Consider the following 23855-nt stretch of genomic DNA (forward strand, 5'->3'; position numbering starts at 1 on the left):
TCCGGAGCACCACCGCCTCCCCCTATTCCACAATCTCACCGACCAACCTAGAATATCGCCAACAATGTTGTTGCGTCGGCTTCTTCGTCTGGCACCTGCCTTCCTCCCCCCAAAGCCGGTCACGGCATCGAGCTCAACCTCGCTGCCGGGGACACGCCCTGTCTGTACACCAACACACCATCCCATCCACCTTGTCTTCCAACTGACAGCCCACCCCTTCTCTAGTGTGATGCCCTCGCCGCAGCCGGGCTTGGCGGCATTCTTCTGACGCCCGCTGACAGCGGGTACGAACCCCAGATGGCGACGTGGTGGTCGCTCAACGCCCAGCTACGGCCGTGGTGCCTGGTACTGCCGCGGAGCACGGCCGAGGTGTCGTTGGCTCTCACAACGCTCGTGGCAGCAGGCCACGGCGCGGGCTCGTGGCACATCGCCGTGCGCAGTGGCGGGCACGGCTGGCCCGGCAGCAACAGCGTCGCCAACGGTGTGACCATCGACCTCAGCCACCTCAACGCGACGCGCTACGACGCCGCCACCAACAGGGCGCGCCTGCAGCCCGGCGCGCGCTGGGAGCACGCGTACGCGGCGCTGCAGGCGCAGGGCAACGTGATGGTGGCCGGCGGGCGTGACGGCGGCGTCGGCGTCGGCGGGTTTCTGCTCGGTGGCGGCATCTCCTACTTTTCGGGGCGGCACGGCTTCGGTTGCGACTCGGTTGTTAATTACGAGGTGGTGCTGGCCGACGGGAGCGTGGTCCATGCCAACGCGACGGCGCACGCGGACCTGTGGCGCGCGCTCAAGGGCGGCGCCGGCAATTTCGGCATCGTCACGCGCTACGACCTGCAGGCCATCCCGTCGACGCCGCTGCTGTACGAGCTGCGCTACCTGGCGGCCAACTACTCGAGCGCTGTGGTCGATGCCGTGGTCGACTACGCCGGCCGCAATGCCTCGTATGGCGACGACGCGCTCGTGACGTTCTACTCGCATGATGTGAGCATCAGCCCGGCTGGCGACACCGTTATTGGTGTTATCCATGTCAATACTCTAGGCAACGCGGACAGTGGGGACGCCTCTGATGGGCTCGAGGGGCTCCCGGCGCTCGTGAACGTCACGGCCCGGGAGACGATGGCTGATGCCGCGGCAGGCTCGAAGTTGCCCGGTGGGACCTTGTGCGTGTTCTTTCTCTCCTCGCATGATTAGGCCTTGGCTGGGTCAGAGCAGCAGCTAACAACGGCGACCAACGACTCTAGAAACGCGGGCTCGACGCGCACCTTCAAAAACGACCCCGCTATCCTCCGCTACTGCGTCCAGCTGCACGAGCAGCTCGTCGCGTCCCTCACACGGTCCATCGGTGCCGACAGCTTCACGACCCTCATGTTCCTACAGCCAATACCAGCATACTGGGGCCGGCTTGGGCCGCAGCAGCTGAACGGTGGCGGCGTCGCCAACATGCTAGGGCTCGAGAACATGACGGACGGTGCCGTCATGTGGACAGGCGGCGTAGGCGTGTTGACCGGCGGCGAGGCCGCGCTGGCTGTCGCGCAGGCCGCGCTCAACGCCATGTCGGCCCAGGTCGCCAGCTTCGCCCAGTCCGTCGGCGGGCTAGTCGACCTCGTCTACCTCAACTACGCCGACCCGAGCCAGGACCCGCTCGGCAGCTACGGCGCAGACAATGTGGCCTTTTTGCGCCGCGTTGCCGCAGAGTACGACCCCAACGGGGTGTTTCAGACCCGCGTCCCGGGCGGGTTCAAGATTTCACGTGTGGGCTGAGCTCTTTTGATGTTGTCTGACGTTGGTGGGAAAAGGGGTTTCATGGTATACAGCTTTATCTAGGCAGAATTTAGGCAGCAGCTACCTGCTGTTTCTGCTGGCACAGCTTGCGACGAGTTCGGGGCTTTTTAGCTACTGCGCAGATACCGATTGCGCACAGTCTGTGCTATCCCGCACCCCAAAGCCTGGACCCAGTACTTTTCAAGTTGCGCTTTGATGACTTTGTCGGGCGCATCCAATTTCCTTCACCTTGGCACGAAATTCCACGATCATCATAAACGACGGGCTCTGTCTGCGAGACTCACCACCGCTGGCCAGTATAGAGTTAGAATTGCACAGTACGGGACTTCTAAGAGGATGCCCTGCATCTGCGTGGACGCCTTCAGGCTGTGGTAATAAGTGGCCGTGGAGACACTAATGCCCCCGGAGAATCCAACACGAGTAGTAGAAAATGGCACATCGCCCTCTCAGGATTACGAGGCATGGCCGTTGCCCTGGCCTCGCTGGAGCATCCTGAATTTCAAGACTGCTCTGCTCTCGCCCCGCGTCCTCTGATATTCGCTTCCCTAGTCTCGACTCCGCCAGACTCTTACCCCGGAAACTTGCCAGAGCCGGGGTGAGCAGATCGCACAAGCAACATATCACACGCCTTGTATTTGCAAAGAAGCGGGGATGTGCTAGATGGTTTTGAAAGACTAGGCGCGGGAATCACGTTTAGGCGCGAGGCAGAAAAGGGCTTCCAATTGGCAACAGAAAGAGATGTGAGACTTGTTTAGAATGTTTCAGAGCTCTGATAAAGGCAACCTATTTCTTCTTTGTGCACCCTCCAATAGTCATTTTCGCGAAGAAAATACCTACCTCCCTACACAATTTAACTTGGTCACGAAACAAAATATTGCCTGTAAAGCAAACAAGCTTACAAGCAAACAAGCATACAAACAAACAACAAAGCAATACGTGGCGGAAGTACTGAGTACAAATCTAAAGCAGAAGATTCTACGGATCTGACTACAAGTCGACAACCGTCATGCTTCGGCACGACTATTGCCATACGGATACGCACACTGAGAAGACTCACACCGTGTCGTGGTGAATAACTCGGCCTTCTGGCCCGAGTATAAACAAAGCATTAGTAATAGTTACTACAGTGAATGATAGAGTCTTCTCCTTGCAATATACGTTCTAGTCCTCAGCCACTACGAGAGAGGAATACTTACTGCTAACTGTTCACGTTGAAAATCGAGGACTCGTAGCAAATAATGAAATTTGCTAAGTCTAGTTAGATTTATAACCCTTGAGGTTTCGCTTAATGGGGCTTCTATATTGTCCAAGAACGTGCCACCTCAGATTCACATGTAATAAGGCGAGTAAATGCCGATTCATACCTTGGTTTATATGGTGGAATATTCTGAGGTATAGATAAATCGCCTCTACTCCCCAAAACTCGCTCGCTCCCGAGCCTTGGGTAGCAAAATCCATCATCCTTATACAGGTGCCTAGCAGTAACCAATCTATATTGACTAAGGAAACCGAATCGACCAGCCCATTACTAGTCTAGAGTACCACCCTCGGCCAAATACCGCACTCTAGGCTTCTCGGTGGTCATCTCCTTGGACTGCGTCTAGTCGTAGACGCCGCCGCGCTCGTAAAAGGCGTCGACGTCCCAGTGTACCTACGACAAGGCCTTCTCAACTCCGTCAAGAATGGACTCGGACTCGCGCATCTTGCCGCTACCCTTGTCCATGAAGCGCATGCACTCGCCGACGACCAGGTAAGACGACGCCATGACGCGGTTGCTCTCAGAAATAAAGGCAAAGATGGCGCTGTGGCGCTTGCAGAAGACGGCGAACTCGTCGTCGGTGATCTCCCAGCGGCGCGCGTCGCGCAGCGTCTCCTCCGCGTCGTTCTCACCGTGCACCATGAGGACCTAGAAGACCCTCAAGCGGAAGGGCGCCAGGTCCGAGACCATGTCGAACATGTCCTCGTTGAAGTTGAGGCGGCAGACAACTGTGTCGAGCTTGAACTTGAAGCCGAACTTGCGGCACCAGCCGCGGATGCGGAAGAGCTGCGCCACGTTGTTGCCGTCGCCGCGGCCAATCTTGATGTTGGTCTGCTCGTCCATCGAGTCGCACGACACGGCTAGGACGTCAATGTACTTGCCATACTCTTTGAGGAAGCGCCCCGTGACTTTGCTGCCCTTGGTGACGATGGAGACGGACTCGAGGTGCAGGCTCTCTTTGTGGAACTAGAATATAACGCCGAGGAACTTTAGGTACAGAAAGGGCTCGCCGCCGGCAATGTTGAGCTTCTTCATGCCGGCCTCGAGGAGGATGGAGGCCTTGTCCTGCGACAGTACATAGGATGTCTTGGCGGTGTGGAAGTAGAAGCCGTATTCCTTGTTACACGCATTCCTTGTTACACGCATTCCTTATTACACGCATTCCTTGTTACACGCATTCCTTGTTACACGCATTCCTTGTTACACGCATTCCTTGTTACACGCATTCCTTGTTACACATTCGGGAGAAGTAGTTGACCGAGATGGGGATGGTGGACTTTGGCGCTTAGCGCCGGCAAACGGCCTGAACGGCTGGAACGGTGAGAGCCGCAATTGCAAGCGCCAGCAGCACCGCCCAGAGCATCACTATGTTAACGTTCCGGCTCTGCAGCCCTAAAAGAGAGGCAACAATTCCGTTCGCTATAGTTTTCGCTAGAGTCCCAATAAAGTTGCCAATTATTGTGCAACACGAATAGCACTTTCCGGGAGGAGAGACTCTGAAGCTGTTGACGTTCTGAGTTTCTGCACAACCGACAAAGAAGCGGAGGACGGAACGTTGCGAGGAAGAGATCAGCGAAGCGGGGCACTCGACACAAAATGCAGCTTGAAGTTCTAGGCCCGCCCTCGGTGGCTCCTTCCCTCAAGAATTCACAACAAAGCCTGGGCTTCGGCGGGGTAAAGCCTGCATGAGGCCGGCCTTAAGCCACGAAGCAAAAGATTGGACGAAGATACCTGCCCCGTACGACAGGGCGTTTCTTGGCCTTCTAAACCCAACAGAGGCCTGACCGCCCTCGCAGTCCCAGTCTGATACGTACCCGTAAACCAAAATGGCTGTCGCGCCCGTCTCGCAGCCGGCCGATTGCATCATCGCAGTCCTCGGTGAGCGCTCCCTCTCTTGACCGTGCAGTGTACAGATATGGCGAATCGCAACTTCACTATTCCCAGAGGGGCTGAACTCTCAAAGGTGCACCGGTTTCTGGAAAAGGCACCCTCTGCAAGAAAGTCGTAGACGACCCGGAATTCGCCCATCCTCTGCTCCATGTGTCAGTAGGCGACCTCCTTCGGGGGATACCGTCCGGGCCTGACAGGGCTTTTTGACGAAAAGGGGTAAAGAGAGGGATCATGCGAGTAAACCGGGAAATGTGTAAAACCAAGTAGTCTTATCTCGTCGCTTGGAGATCAGAATAGAGTGGTACAAGAGAGTGTGAGCCTGAGGTGGGGTTTGGCGCTATCGAACGTACGGCGCATGCGCAGAATTCTATGGCGTTACCAGGCAACAGCTCTAGGTAACCCGCCTTCTGAAAGCCTCGGTTGGGGGCCAATGTTCAAACTCCGATTTAGACAACGCAACATGGCCTACCCCTATCTCGAAGCTCTGAAAGTTATATTAACAGTGCGATCCGAGTCTGATTCTGAGTAGAATATTCTCCGTGTGCCCACGCGTTTCTCTGGATTCTATCCCGACGCTCGGGAATAGAGGAAGCTCTCATCATGGATGAAACACAACCTCTCCTTGACGACCTGAACGGCAATCTCTATAGCAACGTTGGGGGCATCTACGACAAGTTCTTTGCAGCCAAGCCCTGGTCGCCAGAAGCGGACCGCATTGTCCAGACGCTCAGTGCAAATGGCAGCGGCGAAGGCGAGAGCGTCGAGTTCCCAACTCCGCGGTCTAGGCGCTCTTTCCTAGACTGGGTCAGCAGCATCCAGTCGGACTTGCCCTCGGTCATTCAATCTGCTTTCGGCACCTCTTACGCAACTGACCTGCCCGCTATTCTACTTGCATCGGAAACAACTAAAGACTCTGAGTCTGACGACGTGGACGACTACCAGTCTCGCACGTGGGCTGAAGATGCCCAAGTGATTGGCGAGGTTTCCAACGCCGAAGAAGAGGTGTACCAAACCAGTCTCTTGCGACTTTTCGGGTACGCACGGGAAGTCTTCAGGGCCCAGCCAGACCGTCGCTTCCTGCACGGTTTCCACATTACTCTTCGTCCCTTCCTTGCCGAGCTTTGGGTCCTTGACCGCTTCGGTCTTTACTGCGACGAGCCTCTGGACCTCGAAAACCATGGCCAGCGCCAGCGCTTTGTGACTGCCCTAGCTGGCTACACGCTGATGAGCGACTCGGCGCTGGGCCTCAACATCTTCGTCCAGCAGGACCGTCTCCTGGCCGCCAGATACGTTCGCATCCGAGAGTACGGCGCATCACGGCGGGCAGAAAAAGCGAAACTCTATCTGAAAGAACCTGCCATCGCATCGCCCGAAGGGATCCTGGCTCGGGGACGGCCAACTTGCTACCGAGCACGTGGGTCACGCAGGGCCCGTGATGCCAGCGACGTCGTGGTCAAATTCGCCTGGCGGCTGGCTACCGCACGCCCTGAGGAAACGCTCCTCAAAATTGCCACGGATCGGTGCGTATGGGGAGTAAGCCATCTTTTGGGGGTGCGGGAGTTGGAACGCACCGCCAGCATGCACGAGGGTTTGCGCATCGGACCCCCGAGGTCGTTGGCCTTTCAAACCCTGGCTGCGGACGGGGGAGGCTTCAACACCCACAGCGTCGGGATGGATATTAATGATGAAGGCCATGCCCCGCTAAATGACTGGGTCTTGGACTGCGTGGTCGTCTCTCCATACGGCCGCCCTCTGCAGCAATTCGGAACGGCGATGGAGCTCCTCTTAGCCCTGCGCGATGTCGTCAAGGCGCACCACTCGCTGTACTTTGACGGCAAGATCCTGCACCGGGACATCTCCATGGACAACATCATCATTCCGGATGGAGATGGCGAGAACACGCCCAAGGGGATGCTGATCAATCTCAATGTCGCCCTGGACCTTGAATCCGAAGCCGTCGACCCAAACCGTCAGGTCGGCACCCAGCCGTTCATGGCCATTGGCCTTCTCGAAGGCAAGCCTCACACATACCGCCATGACCTAGAGTCTTTGTTCTATGTCCTTCTTTGGGCCGTCATCTGTCGTGGCTCGGATATTCCGCCGCAGGATAGTCGTCTACGGGAGTGGATCCGGCCCGGGGCAGGCTTCGGCGAGCTGGCGCGTATCAAGGAAGCCGACTTGAGCGACCGCGAGTTTGCGCTCGTCACGGCCGAGATGCCGTCTGGGGGATTTGAGGCGGTCAAGACCCTCGCCGATGAACTGCGTCGCATCCTCTTCCGCCCTAGCGACGGCGGGATCTCCACTAGGATGGATACAGAGACGCCCGACACACTGTATGGGGACATGGCATGTGCGTTTGATGATGCTATCACGGCTTTGGATATGTCTTGAACGCGCGACGACAGTTCTGAATGGTTGGTTGGACTCTTTCTCTATCTCAATCACCCGTTTTCGGCTGCTGTCTCTCAACGCTTACGCTTGAAGCCTGTCTCGCTTCATATCCACCAGGGTCTTCAACGGCTCCTGGCTGGGTTTCGCATGAAGTTTTTGAACCCATGATTTTGAGCATCTCACCGTCGGTTTGCTACAAAATAGCCGAGTCTTATAGTTAAGCCAAAGAATACCTGTTTCCTTTCCAACATCACCGAGAGGTCGTAGAGAAAGGCCTCTAAGATTCTAGAACAGGGTTTCTAACAGTTATTACCTCCCTCGGCCAGTTGTAACATCCATTGGGAACTTTAGGGTAACATGCGTGTCGAGCCACCATTTCCATGCGCTTTTGAACTGGCGTCTGTGAGAGCCTTATCGGCTGCCTTGGGCGGCCGCGCCACAGCTCGGCATTCCGGGCCAAGACCTGCAGACCTGCATGCCTAGGCTTCATGTACTGTTGCGTGCGGGATTTAAATGAGGCTGCAGCAGTGCAGAGTGAGGCTGTGCGACGAGTGGCTGCAGAGAGTCGGCCACTATGCTCTCGAGATGCAGGTGGTGCCTGGGCGTCTAAAGGCGTTTCATCAGGCAAGAATCCAGAGCCTGGTCCCCGGCGCCAAACAACCACGACCACGACCACGACCACACTTCATCTGGACCACACTTCATTTGGACCACACTTCATCTAGTCGCCAGTTTGTGCGATATCCCGTTTTGTCCAACACAGCAGATAAACCAAGGCGGCGCGTGCTGAAGTAAACACGCCATGGGCTCCCTTGGTCCAGCCGCTGTCTGGTCGCCGCCGCCGCTGGACGCGCTCAGCTTCCCCGCAGACTGCAGCGTCGCAGCTGACTTTCTCACAACGTGGTTCGACATCTCAACCATCTTTAACTTGAACGACCGCCCAGGAAGCAACCGCGATGTCTCGTTCTGGGTTCCCGACACGCTGAAGACAAACACGACCGAGATCTACTTCCGATCGGCCCTGGCCCCTGAGATGCGCGATGTACCGACATATGGCGACATTCTCCAGTGGGAACGCCTGCTGCGACTGAACGCGTCCGACAGACTCAACCACCTGGCAGACGTGGCCAACGCAAATGAGACGGGACAGACATACTTCTCGCTGGCGGTGGACAAGCCGGCGCGCGCGTGTCGCAACACAGCGTGCCGTCTCAGCTTCAACCCGCTACCGCTGGCGAGCATCAACGGCCCGGGCATGTTCATCTTCTACTACGTCCAATGCGCCATTGCCACCTTCTGCGCTCTCGTCATCGTTATCGGTGCGCTGGTGCTCGACGACCAGGGCCAGGCGAACCCGCGAAAACAGCTGTCGGGCACGCGCCGCCTCTTCACCATCATCTTCACGGCCGTCAACGACCGGTACGACGGCCTCTCCGTCGCAGCTTCGACGTTTTCGTTGATCCTGCCGGCGGCCATCATCGTGCAGTTTCAGGTTGCCTCTCGCCCGAAGATCTTCTCGTACAAAGACCTGCTGCTCGAGCTGTGGGTGACCGTCTTCACCACCACCTTCTCCGTCTGGTTGTACCGCATGGGCGCCTGCTTGCGACGGCAGAACAAGGCGACACCCATCGCCTGTCCGCTCTGCGGGAACCGCAGCACTCCCCTACCCTTGACGGCGCCCAGCTCCAAGCCGACAATCCCAGCCGCCATCATCATCTCCATCGCCTCGCTGGGTCTCGTGGCCGTCACGGTTTTCTACGTGCGCGTCAACATGTCGCGCGAGTACTACCAGCCCTTCCACTTCGAGTCCTTCTGGGACGACGTGTGCGAATTCGAGTACCGCCAGACCGTCACGCTGCTGATCGTCGCCGGCGCCGTGCTGCTCATCTACTGCCTGCTGCGCCTCGGCAGCCGCCTGATCCCGCGCTGGTATGCCGCGCGCGACGGCCGCGCCCGCAACACGGCCAGCGTCCTCGGCATCGTCGACGTCGTCGTGCTCGGCCTCATGTCGTGGGGCTTCCTGTACTGCTATACGCGATACCGCGAGCAGCTGCTGTCCCTGAGCGGGCAACAGTACAGCTTGTTTGGCGGCTGGAACCTGGGCCAGGTGTTTGCCATTTCGAGCTTGTTGTCGCTGCCGCTGATGTTTTCCATGAGTGCCTGTGAGTTCCGTCTCGTTTGTGCCCGTGGAATTATCTGGGCAGTGCTGACTGACAACTTTACAGTCCGGGCGCGGAAGACGGGCGACGAGGCTGCTAGCACCCGGCTGCAGTCGGAAGAGTCCTTGCCCCTGACGGGCTTCGGTCACGGCCACTACCAGCCTCGCCCGCCGCCGCCGCCCGGACGGCACGACTTCCGTGACTCGTCGACATCGTTTGACAGCTCCAAATGGCAGGGTACCACCAGGGTCTATGAGTATCCAAGGTGAGGCGAGTAAAAAAGCGAACACGAGTCATGGCTGTATTTGACGTGAACCGGCCGAACCACACACGAAGAGTGAACGAACGACGGGCGTCTTGCTTCGATGGATATTGACTGTTTCCTTCATCATGCATCTGTTTGTGGAATATCTAAAAAATTGGCTTCCAATCTGCGAGCTTGGTCCGTTCTACTCGTCGAGTAATGCATCATGTTTTCTAAATCGGTGTAAACTGGATTTGTGCTTTCTCCAACGAAAACAAAAGGAAAATTGACCCGCCCAACACAACTCCTACGGCAAGCCGACATGCGCCTCGCCCTCCCCGGGCTGCACAAAAAACCCGTCGGCCTTCATGTCGCCCCCGTTCAGCTGTGCGGCCTCAGCCCACGCCCTGACGGCCTCGAAATCGACACACTTGTGCCGCGTGTTGAAGTCGACAAACGGCTTCGCCTTGGCGCCCGGCTCGTCCTTGATGACCCACACGGATCCCAGCACGCTCAGGTCGGGCGCGCACATGAGTTGCTGCCGCAGGATGTCGAGGCAGTGCGTAACGTGCTTACGCGCAAAGTCGTCGCCGTCGCGCCACGGCCCCGTCCCCCGCGCCTTATAGTACTCAATGTTCCACCCCAAGCCCTGGCGCAGCAGGTCCAGGCAGTGCAGGTGGTGCAAACCCTCGAGGTCCGCCACGAACCCGCCGCTCGCCATGTGCTCGCCCGAGATCTGCACGTGCTGCGACGTCGACAGCCCCGCGCTGGCTGCCGAGCCGGCTGGGATTCCCATTGACCGGTAGTTGATGCCCAGCGCCTCCCACGCCGCGTCGACGGCCGGGGACGCCGGCTGCCGGTAGATGTTCTCGTTCAGGAAGGAGCCGTTGAACTTGACAGGGCTGTAGTTGGGCGAGATGGCGTCGAGCACGGGAGACCCTGGGCATGTTTGTTAGCGTAGTGTTGGGGTTGCATGGGTGGGTGGGGAGAAAAGGGGGAGACGGACAGTAGAGGCGGACCTGCCGCGTGCAGAACTTGTCGGCGTCGAGCAGGTAGCTGCTGTTGCCGAGCCACACGCCGAACAGGAAGCACAAGACGGCCGGCAGAATCACTGCGAGCGGGAGAAGGTTTCTTCGCCGCTTGGGCGGTGAGGCGGGTTTCGGGAGGCCATTCTCGTGGTCCGAGTAGGGGGAGAGAAGAGTCTCGCTGTCTTCAGGCAGAGCGACGGTGCGAAAGTCGGGCTCGGTCTTGGCTGGAGGTTTGACCAGTTTTTTGAACATGGTTGGGATTGAGGTTGCAATTGTCTATGGACAACTTCGAGCTCATACGGCGGTATGGTTGCAACAATTACAAACTAATACCTGCGATCTCAAGAGATAGACTGTGCCATTGATGGATATCTTAGCCTCGGGTTCAAGCTTCACTCAAACTGAGGGGAAGCCGACTCTCGAAAGTTAGACACGACAAGGAAAGCCAGCCATGACATCGCCGCTAGCCGGAAGATGACTTGAATAGGCGCCACCCGCCACTGCTTTGAGAGGGCCACTTGCCACGCACGATCGGTGGTTTCGTTATTACTTAGGTTGGTGTAACATTCTTTGTTGATGTGGGGAGGCGCTAGTTCTCGGGCCCCGACACAGCCCAACCCCTCGTCAAGAATTCCGCCATGAGACAAAGCGCCCGCCAGTACCTGGTTCTAGATGTGGAAATGCTTGTCGCATCACCAAAATGATGCAAAAAACTTGGGGAGCAAAGAAGGCTCGAACAGATAACCTCTTAGAGCGACCCGAAAACCGATCTCCCAGTTGTTGGTCATTTTACACGATACAGGCCTACAAAAAATGTAAAAAAAAATGTTTAGCGTCTCTTTGAGTAGCGTGTCATCCTTAGTGCAGGGGCCATGCTAATCTTCTCTGTATCGTTTCAACTGCAGCGGTGGTTAGCATCTCGTCATAGTTGACTTTTTTAGAGTGTTACCAAACTTACATTGACCATATTGCCCGAAGGCGAAAGTAGAGCCGCCCAAACTTACCTATAGACCCTAGTCCCCACCGAGGGTTCAGATGGCCCAGCCTCAGAGTACGGCCAAATCTTCCCATGCCGCCGTGCATCCTTTCCTACACCGTTTTGTCGCCCGCCCATTCCACACACTTTTGCAAGCAGAGTCTCGATAATTCTGCACGCCTTTTCCGGTCGTCACAGCAGAAATCCAGCACTCCTGCGCAAAAAACACAACAACCACTACGGAAATTCCAAGCCGGTTCAAATTGTGACAAAATGCCTTGTACCATGTCTAGCTCGCCACGTTTAGTCGCCCGGTCAGCGCTAGCCCCACACCCAACATGGCTGCATGCGAATATATGCAAGGCAGCGGGGAACATTGCAGTCGAAAAGGGTCTAGAAGCGGAGCGCTGCGTTCTATCACCCATCAGCTCGGGACTAGACCGCCACATGTCCAAACTGGGCAATAGAGAAGCGATAGCGCATGTGTTGGATGTGCACGATGCAAATTCAGCTAGCGTCTATCGAGAGAGAAGGCCTAGGTCGGATATCGTTGCCCGAATGACCTAATCGTCTCTTTTCACGATAAATAGGTAGACCTATTTAGTCGTCTCGATTTCAACTTGTGCGTCCCCCAAGCACCAGCCAGCACCCCCCAAGCACTAGCCAGCACTCCCTAAGCACCAACCAGCACTTACCCAAACCTAAACGATCGAGAAGACCACCACAAATCGCGTCATGCCCCCAATGGCTCCCCAATCCCAGCACGACTATCATCCCATTACAGGCATCCAGGTCGGCCTTGACGATCGCAAGGATGACCCTCTCCGGGAAGTGCCTCTGCGCCTGGAGCTTGATGACTGGTACCAATCGACAAAGGCAGAGCATGTCAACCAACGCGCCCTTTTTTTCCCTGCCATGAAGAAATTCATGGATGCAGACCCCTTTGACAAGCTCTCGTACTTCCAGGTCGCAGGTTGGTGTTGTCCACACACTTTTCTCCCGCCTCAAAACTGACAGAGCCAGGTATCCACGGGAAGCCGCTAGTCTCGTGGGATGAGCCCAACCACGATCCGCTGGAGCCTGGCAGAGGATACTGCGCTCACGACAGCATCCTCTTTGCCACCTGGCATCGCCCTTACTTGATGCTGTTCGAGGTAGGTGCTCTCCTCGCACCAAGAAACCAGCCCGAAACGGCTGTGTGCTAATTCCTAACCAATGGCAGCAAATCCTCTTCGAGCTGATGGAGGCCGAGGTGAAGCACTTTGACAAGGACGAGAGGCCCGAGCTCCTCGAAGACCTCCAGTCGTGGAGACTGCCGTATTGGGACTGGGCCTTGAAGCGCATGGCATTCGTCGAGGGCAAGTGGACGCGCACCTACAGCGTCCCGTCTGTCTTCCAGGAGGTCGAGGTGACCATCCGGCGCCCGAGACGCGTCCCGAGCCTCGGATTCCCCAATGCTCTCTACCAGTTCAACATGCCATACGGCTGGAAGATGGGCGACGCCAAGAAACTGGGCGACTTGGCCGTGACCCCCAGGTATCTCGACGGGAATGATAAAAAGACGGGCGAAAAGAAGCGCTGGGTATTTCCGGTGAGCCCAATCAGCCCCTCGATTGACGCATCGCGCTTGGCCTGGAAGCATAATTCTCTGACACGACACGCAGTATGACGAGTGTACGGCTACGAGCAGACATTCGAGTGGACCATTGACGTGGGCTCGGGGCGAGCAGAACAACGTCAAGGTCGGGCAAAGCCTCGAGGCAGGCAAGCTCCAGCAAGGAACCGGTAAGGGAAAGTCGGACGAGGAGATCGGCAAGACAGGAGCAGTCCTGCGCGACGCCTTCTACCGCATCCTCCAAGTCAACACGTTTGGCGAGTTCGCGACAAAGCGAGCAGAAAATGCAGGGACCGAGAAGGAGAACCCCAGAAAGCAGTGGTCGTCTTCAGAGGCTCTGCACGACAACATCCACGGATGGATAGGTGGCAACGTCGAGGAGGACGCCAAAAACAGCCGCGCATTCCTGGGCCACATGTCGTACGTTCCCGTCGCGGCCTTTGATCCCATCTTCTGGTTCCACCACTGGTAAGAGCGCCGTCCTCCTCTTTTAATGACGACGTGGTAGCAGCCCTAACCAAATCCCCAAAGCAATTGCGACCGGATGATTGCAATCTGGCAGACGCTGCACACGGACACATGGTTCGACGGGACCAGCCCACGGGACGAAGACCCCGGCAGCTTTTATATCAAAAAAGGCCACAAGGACACGCCCGACGACGAACTGCGTCCGTTCCGCAAGAACGAACAGGGAGAGTACTGGACGTCGACCGACTGCAAAGACGTCGCGGCGCTTGGCTACACTTATCCGCTGCTCGAGAAGTGGAAGTACGTCGACGCCGATGGCAACTACGCCCGGGCGGTGCACCTCGCGGCCCTCAACAAGGAGCTCAACGAGACGTACAATTCCGCGCGCGCTGCCGCCATCAAGGCTGAGGTGTCTCCCAGCGGAACCGCCCCCCTACCCCTGCCCAACATCTTCGCCAAGATCGACGCGAAGGAGCTCAACATCGACGACCAGCTCGTCGTGAACGACTACGCCGTGAACGTCATCTACGAGAAGTGCGTAACCCACTCCCATCCCACACACCTGGCTCTCTAAGAAAAAATTCCCGACAGCTAACCCACGACCTCCAGGTTCGACCTCGGCGGCGCGCCCTTCACGATAAGCATCTTCGTCGGGCGGGTACCTACGACAGTGCCCTACAGCTACCAGGAGGCCGAGACGTCGCTGATCGGCGAGGTGTACAACTTCAGCACCGAAGCCGAGGAGCTCGGGAGCAGCAGCGAGGGGTGCGGCAACTGTCGGCAGCAGCAGGCCGCGTCGGCGCTGTCGGCGGGGCGCGTGGTGCTGACCAACGCGCTCATCACGCGCTGGAAGGCCGGCATCGTGCACCACGCAGACCCCAGTGACGATGGCGCGGCCGCCGGAGACGACTACGTGCCCGTGCTCCACAGCATGGATCCGGCTGACGTGGTGCCGTTCCTGCGCGCCAACCTGCACTGGCGCGTCGTGTCGTCCACGGGCGCCCTCGTCAATGTCGCGTCGCTCAGGGTGTCGCTCGTCGTTGGCAGGGCTAAGCACTTTGTGGCCGACGTGACCAGGCCGTCGGTCTTTTCTGACTACAAGCCTGCGTATAGTGTCACTGCGGGCCGGCCCAATGGCGCCGCGCCCGAGGACGAGCTCTACACGCATGGTGTGTGCTATGACGGGGCGCACGGAGAGGTCGAGTAGTTAGGGGTAGGATGTGCCTCGGGCGCCGTAGACTGGCTTCTCGTAAAAGGTTGCTTCAGTACTTTTCCTCAATTCGCTCCATAGTTGCAGAATACAAATCCAATGTTTCAAACCGCCTCTTCATCTCGGGTAGTCGTCCTCCTCCACGCCCAACGCAACACCCACCACAACACCAACCATCACAACACCAACCACCACAACACCAACCATCACAACACCAACCATCACAACACCAACCACCACAACACCAACCACCACAACACCAACCACCACAACACCAACCACCACAACACCAACCACCACAACACCAACCACCACAACACCAACCACCACAACACTCTCCCCTGCCCAAACCAACCCGAATTACCCACCCTACTCCGCCACTTGGCCCTTGGAGAAACAGCACCCCCCGTGATCGCTCCAAAAGCAGCCCGCATGGTCACTGCAGAAACAGCCCATATTGTCACTGAAGAAACACCCGGCATTGCTGCTGAAACAGCACCCCGAGTTCGAACTAAAACAGCATCCGCCCATGTCGCTGAAGCAGCACCCGCCGCGCGTGCTCATGCAGCACCCCGGCGCCGCCTCGAGCGCCGCCCGCGTCGCCGGCGCCATGTAGAAGGTGCGTGCTTTCGCTGCTGCTGCTGCTGCCACCGCGACGGCCTCGGCTTCCTCGGCTGCTATCGGCGTGCCAGTCGCGTTCATCGGCGGTGGCGCTTTGTAGCCTGCTCCTTGCGCAGCAGCTGGTCCTGCTGGTGTCCAGGAGTGGGATGTGGTTGATGGCTGGGCCGAGGTGGAGGAGCGGAGGTTTTGGAGTGGTGTGTTTTCGTTTTCGCTCTGGCTGGACGAGGCCGAGGAGAATGAGGAGACACTGTGACGTGATATGGGCGGCAGGGTGTTTTGCTGTTGTCGCTGTTGCTGCTGCGAGGTGGACAGCGACACGGACGCCTCGTACGACGGCGGCGGCGGGAGGGCCTGTGTGTCCGCGGCTGACATGCCGTCGTCGTTGTACTCGTGGTCGTCGGCTACCGCGGTTGTGAGCTGCTGTCCGTTGCGGTAGTTGGGCGTCATGGTTGCCAAGGGGTCGTCACGGGGTTTGCTAAGTTTCCCCATCGTCTGATGTTCTGAATCTGCCACAATGCTCGGGAGTTCTGGATAGTAAGGCGGCGGAACTTGTTATTCACTGCAGTGCGTATTTTGGGGGATCAAAATAGTTGCCGTGACACTGGCATATATGGAGGTGTGGCGTAAGTTTAAGTGAAATGCCGAGTGCAGCTGAAGGGCCATGACGTGGTGCCATGACTATCAGCGGCCTTATGAGGTGACGTTGGAGCTCGGATCGAAACCGACGGGAGGGAAGGATTCGTCACCCCACTGTTTGGCGCTGGTGCTGAACGCGTGGCCCTTGGCGCTCTTTGTCCAATCCAGGCGTCGGCTCGACGCCCCCTCTTCAGCGGCCTACGGATTGAATTCGGCCGGGCTTATCACAACGTAATTTGGCCAGTTCATGGAATTTCCGGTACCTTGATTTGGTGAGCATTTAGTTTTTTCGGAGCCTCTCACGAGAATCATTTTACCAACAAACTTGCACGCTGACTTGTCGAAGTGCAAGCAGCATTCAATGAAAGTCATTAGCCGAGGTTATTGCCGGCTTTGTCTAATTACCGCCATCAAATACTATTAGACTAGCTACGAAGTATGCACCCTTATAGAGGCCATAACTAAGGCGAGATCTTCGCTGGGTCGAATAAAGGAACTGAGGCCGCCGTGAAGCTGTAACTAGTAGCCTATAGATAAGAAGCAACGTCCCCGCGCCCTGATCCTATGCAGTCCCGAATCCTGCGCTAGCTCTGCTTGCTGGTAAACAGCTAGTGCTAACTACAGATGGTTACGGTCTCGGGAGCATGTCCTAGTTCAATTGATTCTTCCGGCTGCCAAGGTGATTGAGCTAGTACCCACAGAGGTGCACGAGAGCTGGTTGGTTCTGAAAACTCTGCTATACCTGCTACCCACTTTGGCTTGCTTGAGTGTTTACAACCCCGCCCAGCAACACTTTCAGTAACCGAGCCACCGACAAAGACGCGCGCGCGCCTTGACGTAAACAGGGTGACGATGCACGAGAGCTTGGTGGAGACATACCCTCCGGTGCTTTCAGCAGTCCTGGAGGGAATATTGGCGACGGACAAACGATTCAGCCTGTCGTATCGCGAGATTTTGTCAACCTTTGAGTCGCACGAGCGCGTGCTGGCGGCAGCGGGACACGAGTTGCCCAAAGATGGGAGTCTTCCTGTCCAGCTCCTGGAGCAGGCTCGCGCGGTGCGTCGACGGGCCCTGGATGCCGCAACGCTTAACCTCGGGCCCGACGACTACGCTATCATCACCGGAGAACATATCTATCCTTCTGATACGACACCCACACAGTCTACTCCCGTCAACCCGCTGTTCGAAACGCATCGACTGTGGGGGTACGAAACCGAACAAGACATGCTAGACACGGAAAAGGATGGCCTCATGTTCATCCTGCCGCAATTCGTAGTCCGAGCTGCCAGCTTCTCGTTTGAGCAAAGACAGCTTATGGAACTCACCGGGGGTTTCTTTTTTGGCCGGCGGCTGGCCATGCGCAACGTCGTTGCGGGTAACCCGTTCGGCTCACTCGCGGATTTCCGATTCTTTTCGTTGGGTCCCCTCGACATGGCAAAGGGACAGTGGACTATCAATCCGCTCACCGAGACGCTCTGTCGCGAGCTGCACAGCTTTGTCCGTCTCCGCGGCAAGTGCGGCTGGTCCGTCGCTGACCTGGACATCGCCATCTGCTCCCTGCTCGAGAACCGGAGCCGTGCCAACGGCGGCACGCTAGGCTTCTTCGACGGTGATCGGGGCATGTCAGCCGAGCTCGTGGGCGGCCTAGCCGATGCCGCTCGCCTGGGACAGCTGATCAACAAGCCAGTGGCGCAAATTCTCCCTCTATGGGGGGATATCAACATGCACGGTGACGTCTCGCTGTACCGGAAGCTATTTCTCAGTAGCCCCGCAATGCAACTGCTGGGGGGCGACACCTTCACAAGCTACCTCCAAAGCGTCCCCCCACTCAGTCTCCACGCCAACTTCCTCCAGGCTGTGCTGAAGGTTACGGCGCGTGGGCTAGAGGGGCTGCTAGGGGCGGCCAGACTGAAGCCGGAAGACAGCACCACCATCGGTAGCCTTTCCTCGCTCTATCGGCACTCCCTGCTTTGCCAGATGTTGGACATCCTGCCCGAGGGCCTCGGGGCAGCTCTCCAATCCTTCCCGACAACGGCCGAGTTCTTCACAACCCCTCGTGCAACTCTTGACTTGGTAGAGGCCTGGAGGGGACTGCTCGAGAAGGAGTGGTCTGCTTCGGACATCTTGAGCGCCATCAATCCGGCGGCAGCTCGCCCGCCCGCCGGCTCGAGCACCAGCAAGGCAACATTGAGCGACGACGAAACGCAATTCTTCGCGAGTGGCAGCAGAAACCCCTTGCTGCTAAATGTGGATCCAAAAACACCCCCGACGCTCGCCGACCTCGTCGCACTAGAGTCGTACCGGGGGCTAAGAGACTCGGCAGCAAGAACACCAGCCTCAATCCCCGATCTTGTCCAGACCCTGTCAACCCGGCCTCCTTCCCAGGCGGCCGACATTGCATCGCAATTCGCGGCTGCTATGCACTGGCCAGAGGCTCGGCTGCACCAGGTCCTCGTCGCGAAGTATCCCGACGTGTCCGCCGAGCACATATCCAAGCGCCTGCAGGATCTCGACGAGCTCGTTTCTCTGGGGCGCGTCATGGAACTGCTCCTCCGCAAGGTCGACCCGGCCGTGTCTGTATCGCTGCTCTTCCAGATGGGCACCCCTGCAGCCCCCGACTCATTGTCTAGTTCCTAGGGTACATAGCCTGCAGTTATTTGTACACAGCCTGCAGTTATTTGCGTTGCTATTTTAGCGAGATTTTCCCAACGTTTGACTGGACGTTTTGAAGATGAGGAGGCGCGACGAGGCTAGGGCTAACCGCGAACGTAAACGAGAGTTCATCTGCAATCTAAGAGGGTGAGTACTTAGTAGACAATCACGAGAAAGCTCGAAATTCGTGATTTGCAGTGTATTTATTCGTCTCTGACGCGTTGTGAAAGTCAATTGTGAGGCTATTGTCACGGCATGGCGCATTGTGGGTTCCTTATCGGGTCCCTTATCGCTAGCCGTGTGACATCATTTCTAGACTAAGCCTGAGTAAGCTTAGTCCCTTAGTCACGTGCACGGAACCCCGCGCCCACAAACCCTCAATCGCAGCCTTCGCGATTCTTTCCCCTTTCCTTTCCCTTTTTCTTCTTTAGCTTAGTTTTACACTTGATCAATCCGGTATTTTGTTGGCATAGTCCTTCATTTCCTATTATCCGTAACAGCTATACGCATAGAGTCTGTTCCCAGCTCGCCGTTCCAAGCTCGCCGTTCCCAGCTCGCCGTTCCCAGCTCTCCGTTCCCATGTTGCCTGTAATTACTCGGAACGCCAAGAAATTCAGCTAGGGCAAAGACACCTGAACCGCGGCGCTGTGGATTTGTAACACTTGGTTCCGAGTCCTTAATAGGATATAGGTGTTACTCGTTACGAGTCGCGTTGGTAGAGAGCAGAGAAATCGCTCACAAGTGCGATCAGGCCAGCAAAAGGGCCTGTAATTGGGATGGCGCTGGTGATTTTGGTGTGGTCGAAGTGACCGGGACCATGTTTTGAGTTAGGCCGTTACGTCTCAGTTCAGGCACCTCGGACCCAGCCACGCGCTGGCCCTAGCTCACACGCCCCTGCGAGAAACAGCGGCGCCACCCACCCCAACATTGTTATCGGGAAATCCCGGAATCGCCACACTTGACCCCCAGGCAGTATTTCCCAGCGACGTTGAGACCTTTGAAGGCGAGCAAGTAAAGCGAATCCTGCTCGTGGCAGGCATTTCCATGGTACGATATCCAGGGAGCGTTTTCGGGCGTGGTCGGTGGCTGATACGCCTGCCAATGTTGGAGATCTGCCCACCGTCCGGCCAGCATCTGATCGAACAGCTGATGGCACCTTCCAGAAACCCGTCGACGTCAGCGGAAGGCCGGGTGGGCCAACTTTAAACTCGGAAACGTGTGGGAGGTCGCTTCTTTATATGTCGCAGCGAATTGGTAATTCCCTTTTATTACCCCTCCTCAATTCTCTCTTTTATATACCTCTTTCACATTCCACAAGTACATTACCAGTATAATTCCGTCCGTTGAAACGGCTCTCTCACACAACTCCAACCACATCTGTACAGGGTAGTTACAGGCACAGACAGCAGCCAATCGGCATCCCTGAGCGGCATCCTCCCCTGTTTGGACCCCTGTACACCCGCTTAGTCAAGACCCGCTCGCGCTCCAGGTCTTTGGGTTACGGTCTTCCAAGATGGTCGACGTCGCAGAACACCACCAGCAGTCGATGTATTGCCATGGCTGCCACTTCCAGTGGCAGACCGAAGGACAGGGTATCGAATGCCCTTCGTGCAAGAGCACGTCAACCGAGATTGTATGCTCACAGCTACAGCTGCAGATTGCAGAAGACGCAGCAGATTGGTCGCGGCAGCTACTGACGGAAGCCCTGCAGGTCACGGCTGACAACCACCCACATCATTTCCACAGCGGGCAACAAGAGCCTGCGTCGGCACCTCGACCCACGCCTCCCCAGAACATGGAAAACACGGATGGCCCGGCTCCCTCTGGTTCTCCCGACTCTTCCGACACTCCTACGTCTACCACAGATAATTCCATAAGGCAAGATACCGATCACGATGCAGCAAATGGCTCAGAGGGCCACGGCACCAGCGCTGACAGCGCCGCCGATGAGCATGCTACTGACGATGGCCGCCATGACCGCCCTTTCTTTGGTCACCCTTCCTACATGCACCACCATTTCATGATGCAGCCCACCTTCTTTTTCACGACCTTCACCCAGGGAGCTGGGCCGCAAATGATTACCATGCAGTTCTTCCAATCCGGAGGATATCATGTGCGTGCCACGGCTGATGACGATACCCCCGCCGAGCAGCATCAAGGACAGGAATCGCAAACCCAGTCGCAAACCCAGCTGCAGGATGGAGCAGCTCCACAATCGCCCTTCGCCCCGGATTCTCCCCTCTTTGGGCCCAATTCTCCCATCGCGGGCGGTTTCTTTGGCGCGCTCATGTCGCTCTTCAATCCCGCCAACTTCAACCCTGCTAACGCCATCTTTGGCGATGCCGTCTACTCTCAGGAGGCGTACGATCGAATCATGACGCAGCTGCGCGACCAGGTCGCACCCGGCGGCGCGCCCCCGGCTTCCAAGACGGCCATCGATCACCTTGAGGACAAGGAGGTCGACGACGTGATGCTCGAGGGTGATGGCGACGGCAGCACGCGTTGCGTCATCTGCGTCGACGAGATGGTTAAGGGCGAACAGGCTTCGGTCCTGCCCTGCAGCCACTTCTTCCACGGCGACTGCGTCAAGCCCTGGCTTGAACAACACAACACCTGCCCCGTCTGCCGGCATTCCATCGAGGAGGACGTCAAACTCCCGACCAAGATTGTCGACGACGTGCCAGAGCAGCCAATCTACCATCACGAAGCCACCGCCGGCACAGATTGTCTTTGAGGGCTGGGCAGGCCGCCCTTTGAAGGGCTCTTTTTCATGTTCTTGTTTCTATACTTGTTTTAACTGGCCAGTCACGGATATATCTTTCTCTCGGCCAACCGCCGCGGCGAATGGCGTTCCCGCGTGGGGGCTTGCATTGCATTGCTTTTTCTGCTCTCTGAAAATTTTATGAGAGCCATGGGTCGCGCACAGCACGATACTACGATTAGGATTCCGCGGGGGATGCTGGACCATGCTCCATCTACAGTCGGGAAATGGGAATAAAAGGGAACAATGAGGGTTTACGCGTAGGCTTCTGGCGCCTCCGGCTTAGAAGCGCGGCGTTATATGGGCGTTTGGTACACCAGGGCATGACCATATTTATGACCATATTTGTCTTCTTGTTTTCTGAGAGGGCTGGCGTTTGTCACGGGGGTTATACCAAAATTAGCAGCATTCACACATGCGCATAGGCATCACATTAGCTTACCTACTTGCAGGCAGGGGTTTTGTGCGACTACAACAGAAGGCTTTGTAGAGGCATGGGACAATAGGAAAAACCCTGTCCAGAGGACAATATTACTGCGAAACTTGAAAAAAATTACCATGTGAAATTGATAAGACGCCTTATAGCCTTTCCGGATTGGCTAACCTATTTAGAAAAGTGGACCCGATTTCTCAGTCACATCAATATGGGCAGCCCCTATCACGTGCCTATCTGCCATTCGGTCAGCACACTTTCTAAAATTGATGCAAACGGTATCATTATGTGTATCGCTCTACGGAAATTTTGAATCTAAAGCCCGATTCGTATTATAAGGGAAATTGGCTGAGATATAAGCGTTTAAATGCTTTCTGGCGTGGTGGGGCGTGCGTAAAGGTGGGCTTGCGCACGTAACTACGCGAATTGCCCTTCAACCCCGCGTCGAATTTCCTCGCCCACCCCACAATTGCTTTTCTTTTTCCAATAATTATTCGTATCGTAATACCTTCGACGAACCTTACAATCTACCCGCTCTTCGTAGCTAACCTCCTTTCCTCTATAGTACCGTTTTGCCTATTATGGCCAGGTTATTCGGTATCTATAGCGGACGCGGCGGAGGCGGTTGCCCGTAAAGTTTGCCACACCTGCGGCGTTGAGAAGGACATCGACCAATTCCGGTCGTTCCGAGGCCCTCGACGGATCGTCCTTAATTATGCGGATTGCCGTAATCGCGGCAGGTAGCAGGTAAGTCTATTAGACCTATCTTCCTTGGTTTCCTTGCTAACTTCATTCCTAGAGAGCCGCGTTGAACGTAAGAGTTTCTGCAGCTGCTGCCGTAACCCGCGGACAAAGTCCCGCCCTTGCGCCTCGCCAGAATCTCACCTTTCGTTTGATAAGTCGGTATTCTTAACCACAGTCCAACGGCAACAGGGTGAAGACCAGGCTCTATTCCGGTAAGCCGTGAAAGAATTACGGCAGGCCAAAGTATCTGTTTCGTCGTAGGAGCTTCTCACGTCGAGATGTGCGATCAAACTGCCTCCGGCTCAGGTTAAGGCTTTTGATAATGCCCTCCGCATCTTCCCCATCAAGGCGCAGGTCAACGAATACAACCATCAGCACCTCCTAGGCCTACGAAAGGCGGTTGTGCAGGTGAACGAAAGCGTAGGCGTGTGACGGCCCGCCTTACGCAGTAGGGATGTCAATGGTTGAAGGGAGCAACGAATGTGGGTTTAAAGCTAAGGAAGAGAAAGGAATCTATCGCGGGGTCCGCGCAGGGCGCGGAGAAATAGGTAGTGGTGCTCAGTGCGCACAGGCCACACACAATGCAGCCAATAGAATCAATCCTGTCACATGAGCCCTGTGGCGACCGTGACAAGGCGTAGAGAGAGTCGAGTCCTCCAACGCTAGCAATCTAATCAAACGATTACCTCTTTATATTAGTTGCCGGGTCATACTAACGAGGAACCTCTAGGCCAACGTAGGCTTGTGAACGGTGCCCAGGGTACTTACTATATACGACATCTCGTGGGCTGAAGGCGCTAACGTGCTGGAAGACCCACCGCAGGTTATTATAGTTACGTTTGATAACTATATTGGGCCGCCGTTCCTGTTACCTAGCGAAGAAGAGTTTCGTAATAGGGCTAAGTTGGTGGTTCCTATCCTGAGGGTTAAGCAGGAGTTTGTTCCTGGGGCTGGCACTGGCTACCGTGAGTAGTTTCCACTGCT

General features: G+C 56.5%; 9 protein-coding genes across 9 annotated transcripts; 6 read left to right on the top strand and 3 right to left on the bottom strand.

The window, feature by feature from the left end:
• Positions 1-64: 64 nt before the first annotated feature.
• B0T26DRAFT_744112 (uncharacterized protein) lies at positions 65-1764 on the top strand (the record flags this gene model as incomplete). The annotated part of the gene is made up of 3 exons (XM_060444364.1): positions 65-160; positions 226-1163; positions 1245-1764. The coding sequence occupies 3 exons, from the start codon at positions 65-67 to the stop codon at positions 1762-1764; spliced, it is 1554 nt and encodes a 517-aa protein (XP_060292209.1).
• Positions 1765-3436: 1672 nt separating this feature from the next.
• B0T26DRAFT_815237 (uncharacterized protein) lies at positions 3437-4565 on the bottom strand (the record flags this gene model as incomplete). Its single annotated transcript, XM_060447364.1, has 5 exons — positions 4353-4565; positions 4282-4319; positions 4032-4175; positions 3731-3995; positions 3437-3691 (listed from the first exon to the last, which is right to left on the bottom strand). Exons 1-5 carry the CDS (start codon positions 4404-4406, stop codon positions 3437-3439), a joined length of 756 nt encoding a protein of 251 aa, XP_060292210.1. The 5' UTR covers positions 4407-4565.
• Positions 4566-6235: 1670 nt separating this feature from the next.
• On the top strand, positions 6236-7791 carry B0T26DRAFT_729181 (uncharacterized protein). The gene is made up of 2 exons (XM_060442946.1): positions 6236-7347; positions 7651-7791. The coding sequence occupies exon 1, from the start codon at positions 6512-6514 to the stop codon at positions 7322-7324; it is 813 nt and encodes a 270-aa protein (XP_060292211.1). The 5' UTR covers positions 6236-6511; the 3' UTR covers positions 7325-7347; positions 7651-7791.
• On the top strand, positions 7771-9962 carry B0T26DRAFT_806722 (uncharacterized protein). Its single transcript, XM_060447197.1, has 2 exons — positions 7771-9486; positions 9550-9962. The coding sequence occupies exons 1-2, from the start codon at positions 8127-8129 to the stop codon at positions 9750-9752; spliced, it is 1563 nt and encodes a 520-aa protein (XP_060292212.1). The 5' UTR covers positions 7771-8126; the 3' UTR covers positions 9753-9962.
• Positions 9963-10034: 72 nt separating this feature from the next.
• Positions 10035-11007, bottom strand: B0T26DRAFT_756507 (uncharacterized protein; the record flags this gene model as incomplete). The annotated part of the gene is made up of 2 exons (XM_060446107.1): positions 10035-10666; positions 10734-11007. The coding sequence occupies 2 exons, from the start codon at positions 11005-11007 to the stop codon at positions 10035-10037; spliced, it is 906 nt and encodes a 301-aa protein (XP_060292213.1).
• Positions 11008-12188: 1181 nt separating this feature from the next.
• On the top strand, positions 12189-15021 carry B0T26DRAFT_876116 (uncharacterized protein; the record flags this gene model as incomplete). Its single annotated transcript, XM_060448080.1, has 6 exons — positions 12189-12704; positions 12755-12885; positions 12954-13322; positions 13396-13814; positions 13878-14348; positions 14424-15021. The coding sequence occupies exons 1-6, from the start codon at positions 12467-12469 to the stop codon at positions 15019-15021; spliced, it is 2226 nt and encodes a 741-aa protein (XP_060292214.1). The 5' UTR covers positions 12189-12466.
• Positions 15022-15303: 282 nt separating this feature from the next.
• On the bottom strand, positions 15304-16389 carry B0T26DRAFT_729189 (uncharacterized protein). The gene has a single exon (XM_060442947.1). The coding sequence runs from the start codon at positions 16132-16134 to the stop codon at positions 15394-15396; it is 741 nt and encodes a 246-aa protein (XP_060292215.1). The 5' UTR covers positions 16135-16389; the 3' UTR covers positions 15304-15393.
• Positions 16390-16893: 504 nt separating this feature from the next.
• Positions 16894-18945, top strand: B0T26DRAFT_484698 (uncharacterized protein). The gene has a single exon (XM_060435296.1). The coding sequence runs from the start codon at positions 17134-17136 to the stop codon at positions 18916-18918; it is 1785 nt and encodes a 594-aa protein (XP_060292216.1). The 5' UTR covers positions 16894-17133; the 3' UTR covers positions 18919-18945.
• A 1412-nt stretch (positions 18946-20357) lies between these two features.
• Positions 20358-21794, top strand: B0T26DRAFT_484683 (uncharacterized protein). Its single transcript, XM_060435295.1, has one exon. It carries the CDS (start codon positions 20447-20449, stop codon positions 21665-21667), a length of 1221 nt encoding a protein of 406 aa, XP_060292217.1. The 5' UTR covers positions 20358-20446; the 3' UTR covers positions 21668-21794.
• Positions 21795-23855: the final 2061 nt, after the last annotated feature.

This window comes from Lasiosphaeria miniovina, assembly GCF_030549165.1.
Source record: "Lasiosphaeria miniovina strain SMH2392-1A chromosome Unknown B0T26scaffold_7, whole genome shotgun sequence".
In the NCBI taxonomy this organism is placed as follows: domain Eukaryota; kingdom Fungi; phylum Ascomycota; class Sordariomycetes; order Sordariales; family Lasiosphaeriaceae; genus Lasiosphaeria; species Lasiosphaeria miniovina.

Coding starts and splice junctions, on each gene's coding strand:
- B0T26DRAFT_806722 (XM_060447197.1), top strand. CDS start 8,127: ATGGGCTCCCTTGGTCCAGCCGCTGTCTGGTCGCCGCCGCCGCTGGAC. Junction 9,487..9,549: donor GATGTTTTCCATGAGTGCCT/GTGAGTTCCGTC, acceptor ACAACTTTACAG/TCCGGGCGCGGAAGACGGGC.
- B0T26DRAFT_484683 (XM_060435295.1), top strand. CDS start 20,447: ATGGTCGACGTCGCAGAACACCACCAGCAGTCGATGTATTGCCATGGC.
- B0T26DRAFT_729189 (XM_060442947.1), bottom strand. CDS start 16,134: ATGGGGAAACTTAGCAAACCCCGTGACGACCCCTTGGCAACCATGACG.
- B0T26DRAFT_729181 (XM_060442946.1), top strand. CDS start 6,512: ATGCACGAGGGTTTGCGCATCGGACCCCCGAGGTCGTTGGCCTTTCAA.
- B0T26DRAFT_484698 (XM_060435296.1), top strand. CDS start 17,134: ATGCACGAGAGCTTGGTGGAGACATACCCTCCGGTGCTTTCAGCAGTC.